Source organism: Pipistrellus hanaki, assembly GCF_964339955.1.
Source record: "Pipistrellus hanaki genome assembly, chromosome: 16".
Classification (NCBI taxonomy): Eukaryota; Metazoa; Chordata; class Mammalia; order Chiroptera; family Vespertilionidae; genus Pipistrellus; species Pipistrellus hanaki.
In genome coordinates, this window is record NC_140518.1 from 17,793,618 (window position 1) to 17,818,285 (window position 24,668).

At 36.7% G+C, this 24,668-nt stretch overlaps 1 protein-coding gene across 7 annotated transcripts in view; it reads right to left on the reverse strand.

The window, feature by feature from the left end:
• Positions 1-24,668, reverse strand: part of TANC2 (tetratricopeptide repeat, ankyrin repeat and coiled-coil containing 2) — a 248,763-nt gene that overhangs the window by 37,310 nt on the left and 186,785 nt on the right. For all 7 annotated transcript variants that reach the window (XM_084861644.1, XM_084861642.1, XM_084861641.1 and 4 more), the window contains 4 exons: positions 23,478-23,644; positions 18,959-19,566; positions 5,998-6,106; positions 192-314 (listed from right to left, as the gene is read on the reverse strand). In XM_084861644.1, coding sequence (XP_084717770.1) covers positions 192-314; positions 5,998-6,106; positions 18,959-19,566; positions 23,478-23,644 — 1,007 coding nt within the window. The remainder of the gene's footprint in view (positions 1-191; positions 315-5,997; positions 6,107-18,958; positions 19,567-23,477; positions 23,645-24,668) is intronic.

Genomic DNA, 24,668 nt, shown 5'->3' on the forward strand with positions numbered 1-24,668 from the left:
TGATCCTGCAGGCCAGGCCAAGGAACCCCATTGGTGCATGAATTTGTGGACTGGGCCTTTAGTTATCAATAAAAGGCTAATAGGAGACAGTCTAAGGCAAGTCAAAGCTCAATTAAATAGCCACTTAAATGTCCTCCTATTTCTATGTTTCACAGTTAATTCTTTAATCTACATAACTTGTATGCATTTACCTTTATATTTGGAGTGTAGAGATTTCTTAAAGATGCCAATGCCATGGACAGACCTTCTGTGCTGTAGGAGATCCAGAGACCTTGGAGGATGGAGGATGACACACCAACTTTTTTACTCAAACCCTGAAAAAAAAATATTGAGACAAGTCATTAGCCCCCTCCCCACCACACACACAAATTTATGCTGGGGATCAAGCCCGAAACTCAGGCATGTGTCCTGCCTGGGAATCGAACCAATGACCTCCTGGTGCATGGGTTGATGCTCAACCACTAACCACACCCGCCAGGGCCTCTCCACACTTTCTATTGTTCTTGAATGGAGGATTCTGAGGTCCTTGGAGATTTTACTACTAAGTGGAAGAAGCATGTCCAAGGATCTGTACTGAATTGCAATGTAAATGAGAAATAAACCTTTGTTAAGTCAATGGGATTTTGTAGGTTTATTACATTAGATAGCATTCCTCTCCATGATACACAGTGCAATGATCATGTCTGTTCACCCTCAGGAAAACAACAACATAGGTTGACTGCCATCAGCAACAAATTTTCTCTTGTATTTTCTCTTAATAATGGCCTCAAAGCACAAGAGTAGGGATGCTTGTGATTCAAATACATCAAAGAGAAGGTGTAAAATACTTCCTTTAAGTGAAAAGATGAAAGTTCTTGACTTAAAAAAAATCAAAAAGTATGATGAAGTTGTTAATCTCTACAGTAAGGACAAATCTTTTTTGTGAACAAGGAAAATGAAATTGTATTAGTTTTGTACGGTCAACTGCAAAAGTTATGATCCCAGTGTGTGTAAGTGCTTAGTTAAGATAGACAGGATGTTAAATTTGTGGATGGAAAACATGAATAGAAAACAACAAGTTATACCAGAAAGCATGAAGCCTGTATGAAAACTTCCACAAGGCATCCCCTGAAACAAGTGACATCTAGCCATTTACCACAAGTAGAGAATGGTTACACAAACTCAGGAGGAGGTTTGGACTAAAAAATATAAAATTACCAGAGAGGCTACATTCACTGATGAAGAAGCTCCGCTGGGGGTCTTGGAATGTATCCCCTTTGGATAAAAGAGGACTACTGTGTGCACAAGTTGAAAACCATTGATCTAGATCTCTTGATAAATCTCAAATATACATAGAATTATATAACAACTGTGATACTATTTGTGCCATGTTTAAAAATAATGAAATAATTCTGTATATTGTTTATGAATATATATCTATGTTGGAAAAGTATAAATTGTGGATGAGAAGAACACATATTAACTCCAGGGTAGAAATTATCTCTGAGAAGGGAGAGAAATGGGTAAGAGAAGGATACAAAAGGGACTTCTATTGTATTTGTTTCTTAAACATAAATAAAAAGACTTGAAGCAAACATGGACAAATCTTAACACCTTTAAAAATGGTACAGTACTTGATTATTCAATTATTTCTGCTTTCTTATGTGTTTGATATATTTCATAATAAAAAAATAGGAACAGGGACATCTTGTCTCCTAAGATGAAAAAAAGAAAGGTAAGAATTGATAATGATATAAACTGATTTACTGGTGAGAGGAGGAGAGTAGTTAAAAAAGTCACACTTGATTGCTTTATTTTTTCAGTGACTCATAAGTCAGTCTGTTTAGTTAGTTGACTTGGTTAAGAGCTAGAGGAGAAAAAATGGGAAAAGGAGTTGGTAATTAACTTCCATTAAATAGTCCAGTAAAGAGATCACAAAACAGCACTCAGTCCCAGTGAGGCTGGAATAAATACAGAGGAAATAAGTCTGAAATATAGAGCTAGATTCTAGGATTTGTGGTAAAGTTTTCCTTGTACTACGGACTTGTTAGTTTACTGATTTCTTCTGCTTGGTGGGGTCGACGCTTTGCTCCTAAGAGTTCAGTTTAGTGAAACTCAAGTTGACAAAGGTGACAGGCAGATTCCATTACCAAGCAGAAGGTAGCAAAAACCCCACATAATTCTAAACTGATGGATTCTTAAAGAGACCTTGAAGTTCAGACAACTAGAAAAAGGTCTTTTTAGTATCTATAACTATTGCTCAGGCAAGAAGGGATCTCGTTTTGTCAGAGATGAATGGTAATGGAGTCCCTTTCTTAAATATTTGTTAGAATCTAAATTTATAACACTTTACTAGCTGGTAGGAAACTTGATCAGTATTTTTGAATATTTCCTGAAGAAAAAGAAAGCATGAAGAAGCAAGAGCAATCTCATCTTAGGGATCTTAACTATGGCTCAGGTATCTTAAGATCATGGCAAAAAATATAAAATTACCAGAGAGGCTACATTCTAAAATATAAAATTACCAGAGAGGCATAAACTAACCTTGGGAGGTTATTTAATGTGATACTATTTGTGCCAAAATAATGAAATAAGGCAAGTCATTTACAAATATATTGGCAATCGCTGCTCTAAATGTCTACTTATAGTACTTTCCCCCTGTCCAACAGTTCTGTTCTGGTAAGAAATGCTATAGGATTGACCAATCCAAGGAACATTTTAGAAGGTAGCATTTAGGGAACTAATGTAAGAGCATTCCAAAATCATTCCAGTGAACAGACCCAAACCAGTGAAACACCCTGCATCACAAACTAGATTAAAATATCTCTGGCCACAATTTACAAACACCCTGCTTTCTTTTCATAGATTAAAAAAAAAATCTAAATAGCAATGAGAGGATTATAAAAGAATTGTAAGTGCTTAATATCATTGGTCATTAGGGAAATACAAATTAAAATCACAGTAAGAAACTACTTCATATCCACTAATATGGCTAAATTATATTTTGTGGCATAGTGCATATGATTGTCTTAATATCAAGAAAAGATAATACAATGTCTAACAAGTATTGGCAAAGGTTTAAAAAAGCTGAACACTCATACATTGCCGGTGGGATTGTGAAAAAGTACAGCCACTTTGAAAAACAGACTGGCAATTCCTCTTCTAGAAATATTATATATCCGAGAAGTGAAGACATCCTCACAAAAACCTGAACAATAACACTGTAAATGCGCTCAGTGCCACTGAGCTGTTCACTTTAAAACAGCTAATTTTATTTTAAAAAAACTAAAAAGGGGGATATCTGTACACTAATGTTCATAGCAGCATTATTTACAATAGCCAAAAAGTAGAAACCACCTGAATGTTCAACTAGTGAACGAATAAACAAAATAGATTATTTGGCAGTAAGAATTCATCAAGTATTGATATAGGCTACAACATGGATAAACCCTGAAAACTTCATGCTAAGTGAAGGAAGCCACACACAAAAGATCACATATTGTATAATTCCATTACATGAAATGTCCAGAAAAGTCAAATCTATAGACAGAAAGTAGATCGGTGGGTTGCCAGAAGCTAGACGCAGCATGTAGAGTACCTTCAAATGGGCACAAAGGTTATTTCTAGAGTAAAGGTACAAATAGTGGTGATAGTTACACGTCTCGACTTAATACTAATTGTCACTGACTTGTATGAGTAAAATGAGTGAGTTTTATGATATATAAATTAGACCCCAATAAAGTTGTTAGAATCAAAAAGAATGAAAAGGGCTCCATGGCCAGCCTAATCTCTAGAATCACAGACCCACAACCTCAGATTTTTAGACTGATTAATGACATGATATGTACTTTTTCACAAAGATAATTAAAATAAGGGAAATTTAAAATTAATTGGAAACAAATATAAATTGGGCTACATGTCACTACTGATAAGAGGTTCTAAGTGGCATAGAGTCTATTTTTGCCTTTTCATGACCTGCAGCCGATGGGCACTGAGAATTCTAGCAGTCTGGGGGAAACCAAAGCCTATCAACAGGGAGCACTCTGCATTTAAAAGACCCTAAAAGTGCAGCATCAGGAGAACCGTAGTCCAAGTCTACATTCTTCTACTTGCAGTCATGTCAACACCTATGCTGTACACCCAAGTATTTATGGCCTGAATCACACAGGGAGCCACTCTTATCTTAGGCAACCATGTTGTCTGTAGCAACATAAGATAAAACTGTGCCAATGATGGGTGTATGGTTAAAATGTAGGTCTCTATGCATTGGATACAGTCACAGGGGGTCAAACAAAACTTCTTATTATTTACCTGTTAATGTGTTGTTCATTTTATGGTACAGAAAAGACAAGCATAAATTGCTTTGCATCTAATCCTAGGCAGACAGTAATGCTGAAAGCTTAAGAGTTCAAAGTGGTAATGCTTAAAAGTTAAATTTCCTATCTAACTGAAGAATAATTATCTCAGAATTTCTCAAAGTAGCAGATAATTTTTGGCCCATTTCAAAGAGGAAGGAGCCACCTTGCCTGTTATTTTAGTACCACTCTGCTCCCGCTTATCATTGGGTGAGATAAAAAAAATTTTTTTTAAGTACAGTGATTTTTCAGAGAAGAAAATTATGATTCAAATAAAGGACCTGTCACTGTGGGTTCACATCTGTCTATCTGATGAACAGCCTTCTCTGGCTGTGTGCTTACATACGGGAAAGATTTGCTAGGCTCTTTGAATTGTCCTTCCTGCCATCTTTCTCTCTGAAGAGAACTGATTTATCTTAAACAGTATCTCCTGGAGAAAGTCCAACCCAGAGAACTGTTTAAGATACCTGTATCTTTCAATCCTGAGCCAGGAAAAGCAGTCTGAAGAGACTGTAAGGACTTCCAGAAAAATCAGAACATTTCTTCCTTGACCTTTGTGTTTTTACCCTACACCAGTGTTTCCCAAACTTTTGACATATGTGTACCCCTTTTATAATTTCGTAACACTGAGTACTCCTTGTCAAAAAAAAAAATAATAAAAAAATGGATGTATTAGGCGCAGCTAAGCACGGTGCATGCATATCCCCACCAAACTCCGGTGCAATTCGTACCGCCACCAAACTCTTCCCGTACCCCTGGGGGTACGCGTACCACACTTTGGGAAACACTGCCCTATCCTATTAAGAACACTAAAAATTCCTTGAGATTAGGGTCTCCATCTTTATTGTTTTTGCAGCACTAGTACCTAGGACAATGCCTCAGTAAGCGCTGAGTAAACAAATGCATTTGTGCACAAACAGTGAATGATATGCCCTCCTTTGGGTCCTCCCTTCCAGCCTTGTGAATGTTGAGAGATGAGAGCTGATGTTATAGAGTACTTAAAAGTTTTGAAACTACTGGGAGAAAAATTGGGATTATAATCTGAAGAGAGAATGGTTCCAGATGCTTTGAACATCACAGCACTAGAAATACTAAAATCTTCACTAAAAGAATTATGAGGCCCTGGTCAGGCACTTCAATTGGTTAGAGTGTTGTGGGTTCAATCCTTGGTCAAGGCACATACAAGAATCAACCAATGAATGCCTTAATAAGTGGAACAGTAGGTTGATGTTTCTCTCTCTCTCTCAAATCAATAAAATACAAAAAACAAATTAAAAAAAAAAGATTTATAAGAAAGTTGAAACAGTGCTTGCTCTCAGTGATTTTTTTAGATACTGTGAAAATCTGCAACTGCTACAACATGACTGTCCTCAGGAGATCATAGGTCATATATTGAATATACATCTATATGCTTCTCATCTAAATGATTATGCATGTACATTTCCTGGAAAGCACAGCAGTCCTTTAAACTGGGTTGACAAATGAGATTTTCTTTCCAAATGCTTAGGGAGGAACAGTGATACTTTTCAGGACATGAACTGGCTTTGCAACAAAATAATTTCAGAAAGCAAGGACTTTACTTAAATGACAGTAGCTTGAAAAATACTGTTAAGAAAAGCCTGCTGGAGATGTAAAGAAAAAAGCCTCTGACTTCTCTAGTTACCTTAAAAATGTGGGCTTTGAGGATGTGATGTCCCAGTTCAATAGTCTGCTGTCGGTTTAGTTTTCCCTCTTGGCGGGAAAACCAAAAGGCAAGTAGTGTGTGACCACTCCTGCAAAGAAAAAGAAACTCATTTTAGAAATGTTAATATACCAATTCTTCTTTGGGTGGAGGACTGTTCAGGTCTAGCCAAACCTCCAAGATTCTGTCTCATTCAACCAGTTTCTTAGGGAAGGACACTTGCAACTGAGCAAAGAATGAGTATTGAAAAGTTCCTAGCTTTTACCAGTCCTTTACCCAAATCACACGTGTGAATATCACAAAATGTCATTTCTAGTTAGCTTACACCCATCCCACACACAGATGGCATGAAAAGATTTTAATTTTTATTTTTTGTCTCTGTTAACTACTTTATTTCACCCATGCTTTAAATGTCAGTGTTCCTCAGGATCTCATTTTTGGTCCTGGTCTGTCCTCTAATTAGCTCATCCATCCTCAGAGCCTTCACCACCACCTGCATCCTGTATCTTTTTCTCAAGTTAGACTTCTCAGCCTTAGATCAGTATACATCCAACTGTCTATTGGATTTCTGCACCTGGAGGTCCCAGAGTACCTCAAATTCAAACTGGATTAATAACCTCTTCCCTAAGTGAAGTATTCTCTGGTCAGCAGCTATCTTCCCTTTCCTTCCAGTAGAGGAAAAGGAGTAGTTTTTCTTTGGAATGACCATTATATATATACTTTATATGTTTTATACAGTATCTACCACCCTTCCACGTGCTCTCTCCTCTACTAGACTGCAGGTTTCCTGCTGGCATCCATTCCTCCAGATCTCCTTATTAACAGATTCCCACTCTGTGATGAAAGAGAAAACCCCTTTTCTGCCTCTGCATGCTGTGTTATCTGCCCCTGTAGCCCAGAACTATTGTGGCCCTCTTGTGGTCATGTGGCAGCTACTCTAAGACAAAGCCAAATGAAGAATTAAGCTAAGAGAATTGCAGAAATATAGCACCCGAGCCCTCACTGTACAGCATTAGGAGCTAATTTTGAACTTCTTGTTATATGAAGTATCTAAAAATTTGTTATTTAATCCATTCGAGTTAGAATTTTCTATTTCTTCTAGCTCAAAGCATCCTAATGAAATACTCCTTGAAGTATGAATGTATGTATGGATAGGTATGTGTGTATGCATGTGTATATATCGAGGGTTATGTGTGTTTCTGTTTACATTTATGACAGAAATTCTGAGTGATTTATGTTCTTCAAAGCACCTAGCACAGCATATTGCATATAAAAATTTCCCATAAAATTTTTTGGAAGCAAAAGAAAACTGGGCATTAAAGAAAGGACATTTGATGGCCTTTGGGATGTATCTTCTCACCACACTGGCTCTAGCTCTGTGGACACAGAACTCTCTGTGGAACTGTATTACTTTAAGTAACTCTACTTCCCACCAGGTTAGTCCTAATGCCACTGGTAATACCATTCTTCTATTCCTTTCATTTGAAGTGTCATAGAAAAGGGAAATGAACCCAATTTCAATTTAAAATCCAGTGAATTAATCCAACAGAAGGAAAAAGTAGCAAGTGAATTTTTGTTGGTAACACTTCCTTGAGAGGAAGCCCAAATGTCTACTGGACGATATTCTTTCATATTGAATACTGGCTACTCTGCCAGGTTTATATTTGAGATATCTCACACTAAAGCCTAAAAAACAAACATGTTCTTTATTTCTTGGTTTTTGTTTTTGTTAAGTTTTAGTAAGATTTCCCATCTTACAGGAATCATCTCATGGAGATTTCATTCCAATAAGATTAAAAAATAATTTTACCACGTTCTAATCTCGAGCTTCATAGAATTTCTGAATTCAAGTGGTTACCTGATTGGATAAGATGAACCACAATTGCAGGGAAGTTATTTAAGTGAGAGAATATCTCAGACAAGGATAGCCTTCATGGAACCATCAGTAGCCTCCCTGGTATAAGAATTATTACTCTAAATAACTCATCCATAGCTGTACATAGTAACTAGAACTCCTGAATACAGGCCTCTGATCCACCACCTATGCTTCAGGTAATTAATGAAAATCCATGCTTATCAGAATTAAGGGGGAAGGAGGGAAGTTCATGTCTTGACAAGAAAATGAAATTTCAGTTAGACACAAAATTGACTTTGCCCTAGTGCCTTCATTTTACTACCATAACTAAGAAATCCTAGTAAGACATTTGCATTTCTCTAGTATACATTTTAGCTAGCTACAGAAACTAGCTAAAGTACTGCTAGCTTTGTTGTTGCTCATCAGGCACACAGGAGAAACAACAAGCAATACAGGCCAAGAGAAAGATGAAGGAGACACTATAATTCTTTTCTTTTTAGACATAATAAAATTACATTACTCATAAGAGAATGACTGATCAGTTCACTGAACTCAAAGCTTATGGTGTTCAGGATACAAAGGGTAAAAGCAATTTACAATATATGTTGGCATTTCCATTTATGCCTTACTGTTCTAATAAAATATGGTGCCCCTGGCTAACCTATGGTCTGGATGTGTTACACCACATTTGTCAACATTTATGTGTATTTTTCTTATTACTTTCTTACTCCTGAAGTCAATTCCTTTTGACTCCTAGTCTTATTATTATCTAAGATCACCAGTAGCCTCTTAATTGGTTTTCTTTAGCCTGTGATTTTCTTTCTAGTTTCCCCCTCTAGCCTTAGGTCAGAGTTGAAGATTCTTTCCCAGCACTGTCCCTGGTCCCCTGTCCTGGATATATACGTGCTCTGACAAAAAGCAGAGAAGGGAGTATCCAGAATAGTAGAGTGTAGATCCTACCTCCATTTTCATTTTCAGCCCGTCCATATGGATTACTAGAGACAAGTGATACTCACCCTTGGACAACTGTGGATTACAAGGCAGTGAGGAGCTATCCTTGCATGATAACCCTATTTCCCTAGACCTCAAAAGTTGAGAGCAATGAGGTCTCTTAGAAGAAAAAAAACCTTTTCTAAAGAAAGAATCACCCTCCCTCCACCACTCCACATTTAGCAGTTTGGAAGTTAAATAACTTGTTTTATACAAAACATATAATGGCACTATATTTGTTTTTCTAATAGATTTTCACTTAGTGTCCTCCCCATCCCCCTCGGGAGATAGCTAGTCCTTAAGTTTCTATTTGTAGCACTGAACATGCTAACAGATGGAATCAAATATTTCTAGTATGGATGTTTTCTCCATTGTTCTAATCATAGTCACTAATGTGTAGTCACATAGATTTCATTAGCTCTTGGAATGACAAACTTTATATACAACACTTTGGTGTTTCAGAGAAATAACACCAAAGTGTTCTGATATTCCTCTGTGTAGTGCTCAGATGTAATAAAGTGGTTTAGTCATAGCCAGCTGGCAAGGAACTGGTTGCAATCGAAAGCCTATCTTATTTATCTCGTAATTTGGACTGAAACAATGTTTGCTGCTGTAAAATGTCTTTGTTATAGAGGCAAACGTGGAGAATTACTTAGGGAGATCCAGTGAGACCAACGTTATGGGGCAGAGATAGGTAGCAGCCTACAAAAAACTTGTGCTCCTTTGCGCAGTCAAGAGCTGTGGTGAAGTGGCTATTTTGCCAGGGACCTTGCATTCACATTCAAGAGGGTAATGTGATTGAATTCTGGCTAATGGAATACAGGCAGAAATTACATTCATTGCTTCAGACTTGGCCCAGAAAAATCTCCTTTGACTTCTACAACCTTAACTGTTTCCTGTTTCTCCTTCTAACTCTAATATTACTCTTATAAATTATTATTTGGTTCATCACTTTATTCTAATATTAAATATATTCTGTTATCATGCTTCTAAACTTCCTGCTTTATACTCTTAATTGGAGTAATCTTGTTTAATCCTATGGCTTCTACTGTTAGTTTTTCACTGATAACTCCTAAATCCATAACTGTGTCTGAGTTTTCCCTTTTCCAAAGTCACATGTTTAAATATATTTGTGCATCTTCTCTTGGAGGTAATTCATTATAAACATGTCCAACATAGGACTCACCTTCTCCCCATAGCCTATTCTTTCTCCTGCTGTTGCTTATGCTAAGACCCCTCCTCCAGTCAGAATGCTCTGTCCGTCCGTAGCTTAACTATGTCACGGTGCTCAGGGTAAGTGTTTAAGTCACTTTTGATCCCTCCACCCTTACCTTCCACACACTCATACACACCAAGTGCTGTTGAGTATCTCCAAAATGTCTCTCCCATGCATACCAGGCTCTCTATTCTTACATTACAGGTCGGTGGCATTTCTCACTTAGACAGATAGGGCCATATACCACTTGTCAGAGCTGTTTTTCACATCATCAGAGTTATCTGATCATTGTCTCCTCCTCCTCAAAATTATAGAGATTCGTTATTATCTACAGAATAAAATGGTAAGGTCTTAAATATGGTTTTCAAGGCTTTTTTTTTTTTTTTTTCCTAGCCACATTCCTATCAGTCTTTCTGACCATCACAACTTCTTTCAATTCCCCAAAGGCACTTTGCATCTCACACTTGCACTGTGGCCCTATTGTTGGTTGCTATGTGCCTGACCTCCCTTTAAAGGTTCAGGCTTTAATGCTGGGGAAGCCTTATTCACCTGAGTTTCTTTAGGGTATAGCATAGTCCTTGTTGTAGAAGTCCAATAAAGGTTCCATAAATGAATAAATGCTAAGCAGATGGGTTCCAGGAAGAGCAACATGAGGACTTCTAAGTCCACTTTCTAACCTATTACCCAATTCAGCTTTGAATTTGTGGGCATCTCTGTTGCCATTGTTCAACTGTGAAATGAGTGTGACTATGACTCAAATATTGAGAATAGATTGACAATCCTTATCTTTTTCACCTCTCACTTAAAAAATTCTGCCTGCATTTAAACTTTGGTGATTGCTGCCTTACAGTCTGCTTGATGCTATCGATTTTCAGCAAATAACACCCATACTTCTTTCCTTCCTCTTTAGCTTATCAGTTAGAAACTGCTTTGGTATGTTCTTCTCATGGATTTCTCATGGATCCTAAATACAAAATACATTTCTAGTCAGCTTGTCTTACTGTTTCTTTTTCAATGTGGGAATTAAAGAGACTGATGAACTATATGTAGCAGACTGAGTAAAGTATGCCCAAGATCTACCTTTGTAGAAATGAGTTGAGCAGCATTATTATTTTTAAACATAGACTTTGGAGAGATTTACTGCTTTCTCCCACTTAGCCCCCATTTCCAATTGCCCTTTAGTTCATTAATGCACCACTGGCCTTAGGAAAACAGACGCCTTTCCTCTGACAATGGAGTCTTTAAGCAGTTGGCAGGGCTTCACGAGGCAGAAGAGCTATGACTCTACCAAACTGTTGCTGTTTGAAACATCAGCAGAAGGCACAGAATTTATCACGTCACTCTCCCTCCTCCATGTTCCTTAGTTCTTTGTTTATACCACTAGTACAGCGCTCTGCCTTGAATTATAGTTATAAATGTGTCTGTTAAAACCACTAAGCTGTAAGTCCTGGTAGACAGATCTATTTTATTCATATTTGTATCCCCTTCAGTGCTTAACACAGAACCTTGAATATATTATGTAATAAATGTTCACTGAACGCTTGTTGAAATGCCTGCATTTGATCATTCCTGACACATGGTCACAGAGTGAACAAAAGACACTGTCTTTTGAACTGTGAGAAGAGTTTCTCAAATATTTTCAGTTGCAAGCTTAATATCAATACCACTTACCATTCTTTTGTTCACTAATTCATTGTTAAAAAAAAAATATTTACTGAGTGCTCACTGTGTGCCAGGCACTCTATTAATCATTAGGAACACCAAGAAAATGCTAGAAAACATTCTTGTTCTCATTTGAGCTCACTGACATTCTAGAGGGGAGAGTAAAGAAAGGAGTATTCACATACAGTAAATTAATGAGAGATTGGGATAAGTGTAGAAAGTAAAAAGGTTGCTATGATAAAGAAAATCAGGAGAAACTTACTTAGTTAGATATGGTGACAAGCGGAAGTCTCTCTGAAGAGGTGACATTAAGCTGAAGGAAGCATGAGATCTTGCCATGTGATGAGTGAGGGAAAGTGAGCTCCAGATGGAGGGAACTGTTAAGTGCAAAGGCCTAGAGGTAGGAAGGAGTTCACCAAGTTCAAGGAACTGGCAGTTGACCAGTTATGACCAGGAAATTGTGTATAAACTAGCTCAATTTAGAGAGGAAGGCAGAAGCTATCTTTGTAATATAGAACTTTAAAAAATGTCTTTAATTTTATAATCACAAAAAAAAAAACAACCCATTGAAGGATTTTAGGAAGGGGTTACATGGTCTGATCTGCATTTTTAAAAATCACTTTGGCTTTTGGTGAAATGGATTGAAGGGGAGGCCAATTAGGAGGGTAAAGTAGTCCACGTGAGAGCCTAGGGTGTGGTTAAGTAGAGATGGAAATAAGTGGATACCTAAAAGTAAAATTTGGGTGGTAGCATCAACTAGATATGTTACAGTGAATACATGTCTCACAGCCATGGGTTCTTACGGTAGAGAGACTAGAAGACTATTAGAATTGATTTTTACCAAATGTGGAGATCTATCTGCTTTTGAAAGTCTATAGAGACAGCAGAGTAAGTTGCTCTACTCACAAAAAAGACAGCATGCTATCATATCCCATTAAGTTGGCGATACTTCTGATTACTGTGCCATTAATCTTAGTTTGACAACCTAGGAAAGCCTGTGGGGTTCCCATCTTTTCATTCAGCCAGTGTTACTTCAGAGACTCATTAACAGGATAAATTAGCCTCTATTTCTGAACTCTCAGTACAGAAGCCCCCTCTTATCCAACGTTTTTACTTTTTGTGGTTTTAGTTATCATGGTCAACCATTCTGAAAATATTAAATGGAAAATTTCAGAAATAAACAATTCAAAAATTTAAGTTGTATGCTATTCTGAGTAGCATGATGAAATTTCATGTTCTCTTGCTCTATCCTACCCAACAAGTAAATAATAGCATGGTCCATAGTATCTCCACTGTGTACATTACCTGCTTGTTAGTCACTTAGTAGTCACATGGGTTATCTCACACACAAAAATACTTCTCACATAATTTTTATTGCAGTATATTCCTATAATTGTTCTATTTTATTATTGTTGTTGTTAATCTCTTATTTTGCCTAATTTGTGTTAAATTTTATTATAGGTGTGTATGAATAGAAAAAAAACATAGTATTTATAGGGTTTGGTTACTATTCAGTTTTAAGCATCCACTGGGGGGTCTTGGAACGTATCCCACATGGATAAGGGGGTTGAGCGCTACTGTACCAAAAATTTCCCTTAACCACCTGTTCTACTTCTCTCCATTTTCAGACTTTTAGGTGAAATTGTTTTAACCAGTATTTTCTATAAACACACACACATACACATGGTTGGACAAAAGTAGGTTTATAGTTGTTTGCATGGAAAATAATACAATAAATAAATAATTATACAAGAATAAACTCTGGGTTTCACGTACCCACCATTGTAAGCCTACTTTTGTCCCACCTTGTATACATGTATAACTATATCCATATCCATTTAATTTAAATATATTTTAAACATACAAGCACTATCACTTTCTTGTAGCAAAATCAACCAATATAGGAAGTTCTTGTAGCAAAATCAACCAATATACAAGTTCTTTCTATGTTTTTATTAGTTCACTCTCTTACATGCCTGCCAAGTCTTAAAATGATGTTCTTTCTCCGTCTTATAAGCAGAATTATTTCTCTGTATACTTATTAATTTGCAAACTTCACATGAGTTTCTTTGACAATAAGAATAAGTAATTCTCAGTTTTAAATGTGTTAGGGAAGAATTCTGATAACCAGATTTTTTCCAAATTTAATTTTAGGTTTGAAAAAGGAAAAAACAATGTTATTGCTGTCCATATTAAAAAATATGAGAGTTTTAAAGATGGGAACATTTGCCTATTTGACTAATAGATGTAGGTTCCATGATTTATGCTAAGAGAAAAATTTGTAAAGTAGAACATTCGTGCATTGGCAAACTGGACACACTCCAATATATATATTAGATTTAATGTAATTTTCTCCTTGCATTATATCATAAAACCACAACTATGGCCACTAGAGTAATATCTTAAATTTACTCTTGATGCCAATAGGGAGTTAGAAACATAGCTAATAAGAAAAAAAAATATTTATTGTTAAATTAGACAAATCCCCAATAATATTATAGATTAATGAAATCTCTATTGGAAACCACACATCCAAATCATGGCATTTGAATAGTGATTTCCCCTTAGTGGTAGAAAAGAATTAGAAATGAAGCAGAACTAAATCCAGTACAGAGATCAGACAGTTAATATTTTCAGCAGGTAAGATCATCTACTAATGGTTAAGTGCTAGTAAGGGATGTTTGGTATACTTCCCTTCTCTTTGCTTTAACTCTTCCAAACCTCTTAAGGGTTGATTTAGTTCCTGGAGTTCCTTTTTTCTTCCCATGACCCATCACTTTGCTGAAATCTTTCCTAATGCTTTTAGAAAGTGAAACACATGGTCTAACTTGAGGGTTTGTGCTTCAGTGGGGGAAGGTTAAATGTCATCTGGCCTGGAGGCTCATGTTTGGATTAAAAAAACCCAACAAACAAAATCACCATAACACTGAAATTCACCATTTTGTGGTCTTTTCAGACCTACGTATTTTACAAAAAGCCAGACTGTCCAGGTCCTGGCACAGGATAGGTAGACTGCCCTCTTTTTCCTTAGATAAGCTGCTCCTTCTCTGACATTCTGCTTTGTGGCATGGATCTGAAGCACCAGGTCTCTAATGTATAATTCACTGACTAACAGGGACCAAATAATTAGAAAAAAATCTCAATAGACCACTTATTATATCAACTCTGTTCACAAAGAATCAAGTAAGTACTCAACTATCCTCATAGGTATAAACTGGATTTGTGTAGCCTTTTCCTTTTTTCACCCACCATAAAAGTTGCTTCTCTAGTTTGAGGAAATAAGGACACCCCCAAAAAATCACAATCTCAGGTTGTAGCAGCTCAGTACTCATTAAATGTTCACAACAAGCTTTATGTGTTTTATTCAAACAGTTAAAAAAAAATAAAAGCAGCTGAGAATTAAAAAGAAAACAAGGCAGCTGGGTCTCCTAATCTCTATATTAAAATCTTACATATATTCCCATTTATACACATATATTGATCTGCAAGCTGTTCCTAGGGAAGGTGAAACCAGATACTATGAAAATAGAGATAGCGAGGAAAGGAAACAGAAAAATAGAGTGGGGATTCATTCATAGTCTAAAGCTATGGAGAAATATTAAGCATCACTGCAAGGCTTTAAAAACTAGACAGTACCACTAGACTGGAGGTCCCAACTGTCTACTCTTATCAGCCTAAAATTTCACCCAGCAAAGTCACTAGTAGGTTAAGCATAAGGATGGTGACTTCTCTCAAAAGCCTTACTTAAAATGCATAAGTTGCTTCAAATGGGTTTTCTACTTCTTTCTTATTAGTGTAATAGCAGAGATTAGTTTATTAGATTAGTGAGTTAATCTGATATCTCAGGACCTAAGGGAATAAAATTATAGGACAGATTAATTTCAGAGTATGACAGTGATGAATAGTGGGAAATAAAAAGCAGAATAATGTGGTAAAGTCTCAGGTTTGTGAGGGACTCAAAGGGTATGCTTTTATGTAGAATGCAAATCCAAAATCTTACAAGTTTTGAATAAAATATTTTTGAGTGCTACTTTACTTAGTTTGGTAAACACACATAAACACACACACACACACACACACACACACACACACACACACACACAAAAATACCCTACATCTTGTTAAGCCAAGAAAAGACATCTTTAACTCATCTCTCTGTGACTGTTGTATGTCTATGCATCATTAGGTAATTTCTCTGGGGCATCAATTCTTTGTCCTGATTCTGGAACAATAGAAAGTCTGATATTTAAAATGAAGAAAACTGTCTCATCTGCAACACTGACTTCTGCCTCTGCTATTTCCTCTTTCCAGCACCATCCTCAGATTACTGACTCTTCAGTTTAGCAGTAGCAGCTCTCTGGGTGGCCTATTTCTGATGAAAATCAACTACTTTTGGCTTCAGTGGAATATTCTTATTTGTGTCTAATGTCCTAATAAGGTCAACAAGTTCAGGGTGAACAAGTGAGTGCTGAAAGTCCAGGAAAATGGACTAGGAGACAGAGAGATGCCCTTGCTTCTGAAAGTTCTTCTTATACAGAATGTTAACAGTATGTTAGGCACTGGCCTATCCAGTGTAATTTTAGGGGCATCAAGTTGGTCTCCCCTGGTCTACTGAGATACATTAGATGCTACAGAGAGAAACTGGAAAGAAGGTAGAGAACAGAGGGGGAAATATGTACAGGAAGTAGAAGCAGAAGGTCACAAAGACAAACCCTGCTTGGAGAGAGCCCTACTAATCAGACTTGCCTGAAATGGAAAGCAATTACAGCCAGTTTCTTTGAAAGGCCACCTTGGGCTTTGCCAATAGCATTAAATTCTTAGTGAATTTCCATCTCATTGACCCAGGGGGCCTCAAACTCTGAGATCAATACTTTAGTAACAAAGCTGGTGCCAGACAGTGCTGGGTGGAAGACTGAATTCCAACTGAAATGAAATGTAAGGAAGCTTTTATGATAACTCTTGGTCCTACTATTTTATTCTCTGTCATTAACTGATATATGATGATCCCTTAGCAGCCCTGAGTGTTATTCAATCACCAGGCAACAGACTACGGGTACACCTCGTTTTATTGTGTTTCATGTTATTGAGCTCCACTGATGATGCATTTTTTTTTTATTTTATTTTTTTTAACAAATTAAAGGAAAGACTCTTCACCCACAGAAAGATTGACTTGCTTTATTGTGGTGTTCTGAAACAGAGCCTGCAATCTCTCTGAGGTGTGCCTATACATGGCATCTGAAGTTAGAAGTGTTTGCTCTTTTTATCTCAGTATATCAGCCTGTGGCCGAAATGCTCCTAGTTAATAACCAATGTTGAGAAGACTGTAAAATCATGATATGGTTACATAAATACCACATTTTCTCCTTTGTGAGCCCATGAAGGTTTCATTTGTTATAAGGACATTGCTAATTCTGTGGTAGTCTGGCTACTGTGAACCTCAGCTTTCAATCCTCTGAAATGTTTCAGAATGAAAGAGCAGATCACAGCTAGCAAAGTTTTTCTGGAAACCGATTTCAAAGTGTTTATAAGTTAAAGAGACCAATTCTAGATAGGTTTCTTTTTCTTAAATATGTGGTTGCTAACTCTTATGTGTTAAACATCATTAGCAGTGCTTGTGGGGTTTATAATAAAATCCTTTTGGGAATGTCATACAATTTTTGTTTGTTTGTTTAAAACTTGTGCCCTAAAATGCTAATAGAAGACTGTTGCTAGCTATCCAATTAATCATAGGATTGCATTAAAGTGAACCTAATGGGTCCATTTATTGCAAAGAGAAGGAAGGAAAAAAGATATTTCCTAAATACCCTGTATGTACTCTGTACTATTCTAGGCATTATACTTATTACATGACCTCACTTCAATCTCAACAACTTTAGGAATTATTATCCCTTTTATGTAAATAAGAAAACTATATCAGAAACATGTAACTTCCCAAAGGTTATAGTTCTTAGAAGAGGTAAGATTTCTAAGCAGGTAATCTGACTCAAAAGTTCATGTTCTTTCCACTACTTTGTTTCTTTAAGTTTCCCTTTGAGGGTAAATACCAGGAAATCTACTGTCTGGCTTGATATTGTCATCAGAGTCTGGAACTAATTTTCTAATGAATCAGCCTGAAGTGGGCTGAGCAGCATGCCCACAAGCAGTTGTCTCTAATAAGGCCGGGTGATGAACATGCCAAACCTCATAGTCAAATTTGGCCCATCTTTTTCAGCCAGAATAAACTCTGCATTTGTCACCTATGTTGTTGGTGTCTTTGTTTCCAGGAAATCAGACCTGCTTTTGAAAACACCAACTTAATTAAGGGAATAATTCTTTGAAAAAGGTAATGTGGAGAAGTAGAAATAACACACTTAGGAAGATAGAGATCTGGTTCTACCCAAGAGAATGGGAAACAGTTTTATATTTAGTCTGGTTTGTTGAGCTGAGGAAGATTTTTAAGTCAGGGTCAAGTCCATCAGGAAAGAGTGCTGGGGTGAATCAGTGCTGTCTGCCATGGCTGAAGGACAGGGTGGTGGTGGTACATATCATGTATTTGCCATCCCTTTTTTAGTCTCTCCTCCTTTCTCCTCCCACCTATTAACTTATGTTGGACAAGTGATTCAGAATTTTTAAGGCCTTTTATAGTAAAATGGGGAAAATGCCACCTTATTTATCTAAGGGTAAAGTGGCTAGACCAACTGATCTCTTCAGTTGGTCACCAGTCTTTTTCAGCTATGAGATTTAAGATTCAATTTTCCAGTGTAAATCTTAGTACTGGCTGGGCTTTAATGGGATTAGTCATTGGTGACTTTTAACAATGGTATGGCTTTCAAAAGGGCAATCACAGTTTTAAAGTGATTCTGCTCTAAGTCAAAGAGATAGATAATATATCAATTCTTTCTTCATACCTGAAGAAAACTGAAGAAGTCTGTTAAATGGCTAAATTAATTATAGCCTGTGATCACCAATGTGAACCCAGAATATTATTTATTATAGGAAAAATACAGGAATGTACAAGAGAGCATTCTACATATCTATGCAGATTTTAAATCTCAAGGAAATAACAATGTGAGAAAATAAATTATTTAATCTCACTACAACCTTGTCTTAAGAAGAAACAGAGATATTTCCTTTATGTGAAATGTTCAATGGAGAACACTTCTCATTGCTTTCAATACCCATGCTCCCTGCAGTAAAAACAAAATAGGCTCAGAGTTGCTTATTACAGATCTATGGCTTACCTGGGATCACAGAGAAATTTGGTTTTCTCCCCTTCTTCTCTCCAGATAAGCCACTCTCGGAAAGAAGGATGCACAAACATACGAGTCGTGTCTCTGCGCTTGATTAGAAACATGGAGAGGCTCTCCATTCTCTGCTGAAAGTCCTCCCATTCTAGCGTGCCTTCAATGCTGCCAGCATTGATGGCCTGGAAGATATGTTCATCAGTCAGTGGGTGGAGAGAGGCCACTGCAACATTCAGGAGAGGCATCACCCGGTCAAAGGAAGACTGGGTTGGGAACTTCATATTGCACTGGAGCAAATAAACCTCAGAGAGCGAAACAGGAACCACTTTGTAGCTAGAGCTCTTTAACACTAGATAGCCTTTCTCTATGAGGTCAAATGTGAGTTTCAGGTATAAATAGGACCCTTGACTAAGGGTCTTGAGGTGAGAACTGAGTTTGCCAAATGTAGTATTGTCCATTTTGCCATTAAGTGAAATGTTATTCTGGATCTCTGAGCTGCTGTGTATCCGGTGCAGGATGTAAGCCTGCAGGTCCTGGTCTATGGCTTCATTCTCTTCTAGTCGATCCAAAAAAATCCTATGGAAAGGCAGCAGCTTGGTAATTTCCTAAAACAGATAGAGAGAGAGAGATAGACAGGAAGACCTTCAGTTTCCCCTAATTTTAATGATAAACTATGGGGTTAAAAATTTATTCTGAATTTCTGAATGGCTGAAGAAAAGAAAATATAACCAAGTATTAGTATGTATAGATTAAAACAAATTAGTTGCACAGGAGGAACATTCTTCCTAATATTGAGACTTAAGGTAATTTTATGGTTCCTCATAAAGGATGCTTTAGGCATGATTTAATGGTCAATATTCTAAATAACACTTCTAAAATAAACAGAAAATGGAGTACCATATACCTTTTTCTCCCCCTCAGTGTAAACTATGGCATAATATCAAAGTAAGAAATGCACAAGAACTCAAACAATGCCATATAAAAATGTAGCTTTCTAACCTTCCAAATAAAATGATGCATTTTAATACAGACCTTTTGAAGATGCTTTAGCCCAAAGGAATATTTCCAATAGTGGGAAGCATGGTGCCTTAGTGAGTAGCTTGGGCATTATATTGGGGAGAGGTGATAGGGCTTTGTGGTAACTCATGCTCTGGATTTCATCTTCTGTCATCTGCTTACAGACTTTGCTCCTGGAAGTGTCCACTCTATTTCCTGCCATCCATTTCTTCTCTGCTACTGGGTCCTCCCCTCAGCTACAATCCTATATCTCAGTTCCCATTTTTTAGTAAAATTTCAGTTTTCTCTATGTACTGCATCTAATTTTTCCTTTTCCATTTTCTCCTCCATTTGTTGCAATAAGATTTCCACACCATCACCTGACTGAAATGGTTAAGGTTATCAATAACCATCACATTGCCAAATCCAATAATCAAACTGCAGTTTTCATCTTTCTCAACTTCTTGGCAGCAGTATTTGACACAGGAGGTCACACCATTCTCCTTGAGTCACTTCTGCAGCTTGCTACCTTATAGCATGTTCCCTTAACTTTCCTCTTAGCACACTGGCAACTCCTACCCAGGAATTTTTGCTGGTTCCTCTTTCATTTCTCAGTCCTCCCGGGCTCAGGTCTCCATTCTTTTTTCCAGCCACTCACTCCCTAGGACGTTTAATTTGGTTCCATAGTTCTAAATTATCATCTCTATGCAGATAATCACTTTGTATTTCTAGCTTAGTCATCTCCCGTGAGCTCTCCTCTTTTATTTCTGTCTACTAAACATTTACACTTAGATGTTTCATACACCAACTTAATGTGACTAAATCAGAACTGCTGAATTTTTCCCCCTCCACAAAACCTTCACACAACTCTATAATCAAATTGTAGGAGGTATCTATGATCTTTCTCCTTTCCAGCATTCATTTATCCAGCTGCTCACCAAAGCCCCATGATTCACACCTGAATCTTCTCTCTTGCTCACATCCACATTTAACCCACAAAATCCCTTTGATTCTTCAAAATTTTGTCCAAATATGACTTTACAGGGTGGCTTAGATTAAAGAGATAGAGAGCTAGAAACATTGATGAGAGAAACATCGACCAGCTGCCTCTTGCACACCCCTTACCGGGGATGTGCCCGCAACCAAGGTACATGCCCTTGACCGGAATCAAACCCGGGACCTTTCAGTCCGCAGACCGACACTCTACCATCATCATCTTTAATCTAAGCCACCATCATCTTTAACCTGTATTTCTGCTTCCATTCTTGATTCCCTACATTTTATTATCTACACAGCCAGCAGCCAAAGAAATCTTTTAAAAAAGGTAAATCAGATCTGATCACTCTACAAGGCTCCTTAAAGAGGCCTTTCCTATCTAAATAACTATCACCCCCATTTATTCCTTTATTCTATTTTGTCTTTGTAGCACTAGTACTATAATTTTAACATATGTATATATAATTTTTTACTTGTTTATTGTGTTCCTCACAAGAACATATGCTTTATGAAGGCAGAGAAATTGTCTGTCTTGTTCATTGTTGTACTCTTAGCTCGTAGAAAATGTCTCACATACTTGAAGAACTTAAGAAATAATAAATGATCAATACGAGGACTTGTTGTTTAATACCTATAAATTATTTCACTGTCAGAGCTGAATGAAAATAGTTTTTTAAAATTCTTGGTTGAAGTGAATGAAGTATCTGGGAAGTCTATAAAGACACTGAAATTTGGACTTTGTAGATTGATATGCATTATACTTTTCCTGTTCTTTGGCACAGCTGAAAGTCATACTTAAAAAGTCTTTGGAAATTACACATGGCATTATATAAAAATATAAATGAGGATAACATTTCCTAAGCATAGATTTAATAAAATTAATCAGAGATTGTGTTCCTAGAAGTTTCATCTATTCACCTTTCATCTTTAACAATCAAGTTACTGACTGATAATGATTAAAAAATATGATTTTTATTTGTAAAGATGCATCCTTTAATTCAAATTACTTTGAGATTATAACAAACATCTACAAGATGGTAGCCAGGATTAGAAGTATACTTTTTGATCAAAAAAGGCAGTAAAGCTAATTGGTTAATATATAGGAATGGTACTAAGTGCCTAGGAGGGGGAAAAAGGAGGGAAGCAAGACTATTTTCTGTACATTAGCAATTGTTATGAGGGGGTTGTATCAAAATACAGTAAATTCTGCCGAAACCGGTTTGGCTCAGTGGTAGAGTGTCGGTCTGCGGACTGAAAGGTCCCGGGTTTGATTCCGGTCAAGGGCATGTACCTTGGTTGTGGGCACATCCCCGGTAAGGGGTGTGCAAGAGGCAGCTGGTCGATGTTTCTCTCATCGATGTTTCTAGCTCTCTATCTCTCTCCCTTCCTCTCTATAAAAAATCAATTAAATATATTTTAAAAAATTAAAAAAATACAGTAAATTCTCACTTAACTTCATCAACAGGTTCTATAGCTTTAAGTGAAACAACATATAACGAAACCAATTTTATCATGCGCTAATTGATACAAATAAGAGTTAAGTTCATACGGCATCTCATCAGTGTTGTAGTGAAACAACACTGAACAAAACGTTATTCAAGGATCTGCGACAGGTGTATAATATATAAGATTTTAGTGTTCATCAAAATATTTTAATGTTTATAAAAAAGACAGCTTATTAGGGGAAAAATGTTGAGAAATCCTGTTGCAAACCAAGTGTGAATAAGAATGGGAGATACCAACTCAGCAACAATGAGAATGGCAGAGAAGGTGGGGTCATTTATCCTTCAACCATATGTCTTTACAGGCTCAATTCCACATTCCTAGTCCTTTGCCTGGACCATTGAGTGATCAGTGAATGAGCAGGAAAGGTAATTAAAAATAAGCCTTATTTGTAATTGTAGTAAATTTAACCTCAAACCTTAATTAATATTGCCAATAGTTCTTAGACGAAGGCACATAGAAGTCCACCATCATGGCATAGAAAAGTCGTTCAAGTAGAAGTAGAGGGAAGAACTAGAATATCTGATTTTAGATTCTAGATTGTACAACTTTAGCATGGCATTAAATAATAAAAAAATATAAAACATTCTCATGTGCTATACAAATAGTTGAAGGTTAATTGGCAGTATAACTAAGTAGTAATGCTGCCAGTCTTCTTCAGACAAACAGTAAAAAAAAAATTTAAAAAATGACAAGCAGTAAATTAGAGTGTTAGGAATTCTATTTGCATTGCTGTTTGTCCTCAGTATAATGTCTAGAAAAATGGACACTTTCTTTTCATGCTATTTTGAAGGACACTTTATCAAAACTTACCCAGAGCAATAGGAATGAGAATCTGAGCTAAGAGAGTCATATATAGAGAATGTGCTCTCTAAATCTTATGTCTTACTCTCAAAATAGGCCCTTAGAGACATGGAAGAGGTTTAGTAAAACTCATTACTAAAGGAACAAGGACCTAGGATTTTTTTCAGTTTAAGTACTCTCTAAGGGAAATAATTTATGTTCCAAAGCAAACACATACCTGTAAACTGGTCCTAACTGTTACAATTAGTTTGAGCCAGGAAGGAAATTTTCCAATCATTTTACTCAGAAATGATACAATTGTGTCCCCATAATCCGGTTTGTGAAATTCTGCTTCATTTAATCCATCAATTAAGATGATGAAATCTTCATCTGGAATTTTTCTCTCTGAGGTAGAAAGAAACAAATTACTTAATAATTACCAAGTGGATAAGTGAATTCTTTATGGGTCTTTGATTAGATAACTGGTTGGGGCAAAAAATACTAATTAAAGGTCTTTCATTTGTTTACTAAGTGCTCAGAGTACATAATTTGTTATAAAGAGAATAATTCGTGTAGTAAATTCATTTTGTTTTCATCAGGTGTAAAAGCTTTTGTCACATATATATTAAATATATGTATTATCATCATTTCCCCCATGTTATCAGATGTGAGATAGTCTGAGCATTACATTATGACAATCTGCACATGGTAATTCATGTTCCTTTGGGAATTAAAAAAAAGGAGGTTTAATTTGAAGTCCAAATCAGTATAAAGGACTACATGTAGTGAGAAGGAAGGGATGGGGGAACAGAGAAAAGGAATCCCAACCAATAGACAGATTTTAACCAGGCAGGTTGGATCACAAACTTTTATAGAACTAACAGCCTCCTAGACTATCCCTAAAATAGCTCCTATGGGATTAGATTCTTCTGCGATCTTCCCAAGGGATGAGAAGTCACATGAAGTCTGCCATGCTTAGGTTCAGTTCCCTCCTGAACTCTATTCTATCTTAAATTGACAAAATCAGTTTATCCTTAGGGCTAGGCTGAAGAAGAAGGCTTGGTACAATTTCAGGCTTCTACTCTCATTAAATGCTTACTGATTTACTACATTGAATAAATAAAAATCCCCAGGTTGAATCAACATTTTAGTACAAATGAGTTGAGTAACAAGTAAAGGTTACTAGTTACAGTAATAGGACCTTACAGATTCTGAGGGAAGAAGGCAGGGGAAGAGAAAAAGAAGAAGTCACTGGATGCCTGAAGTAGGAAACAGGTTCTATCAAGGAGGAAAAAGATGGAGCTGGGGGTAAAAGGAAAGCTCTATGGATTTGTGTATAAGATTATCTATGTTAGCCTTTCAAAGCGTCAAGACCAAATGACAGTGTACATATTTTGGTTTCACATTTGAAAAGATGTACATTTTTCTG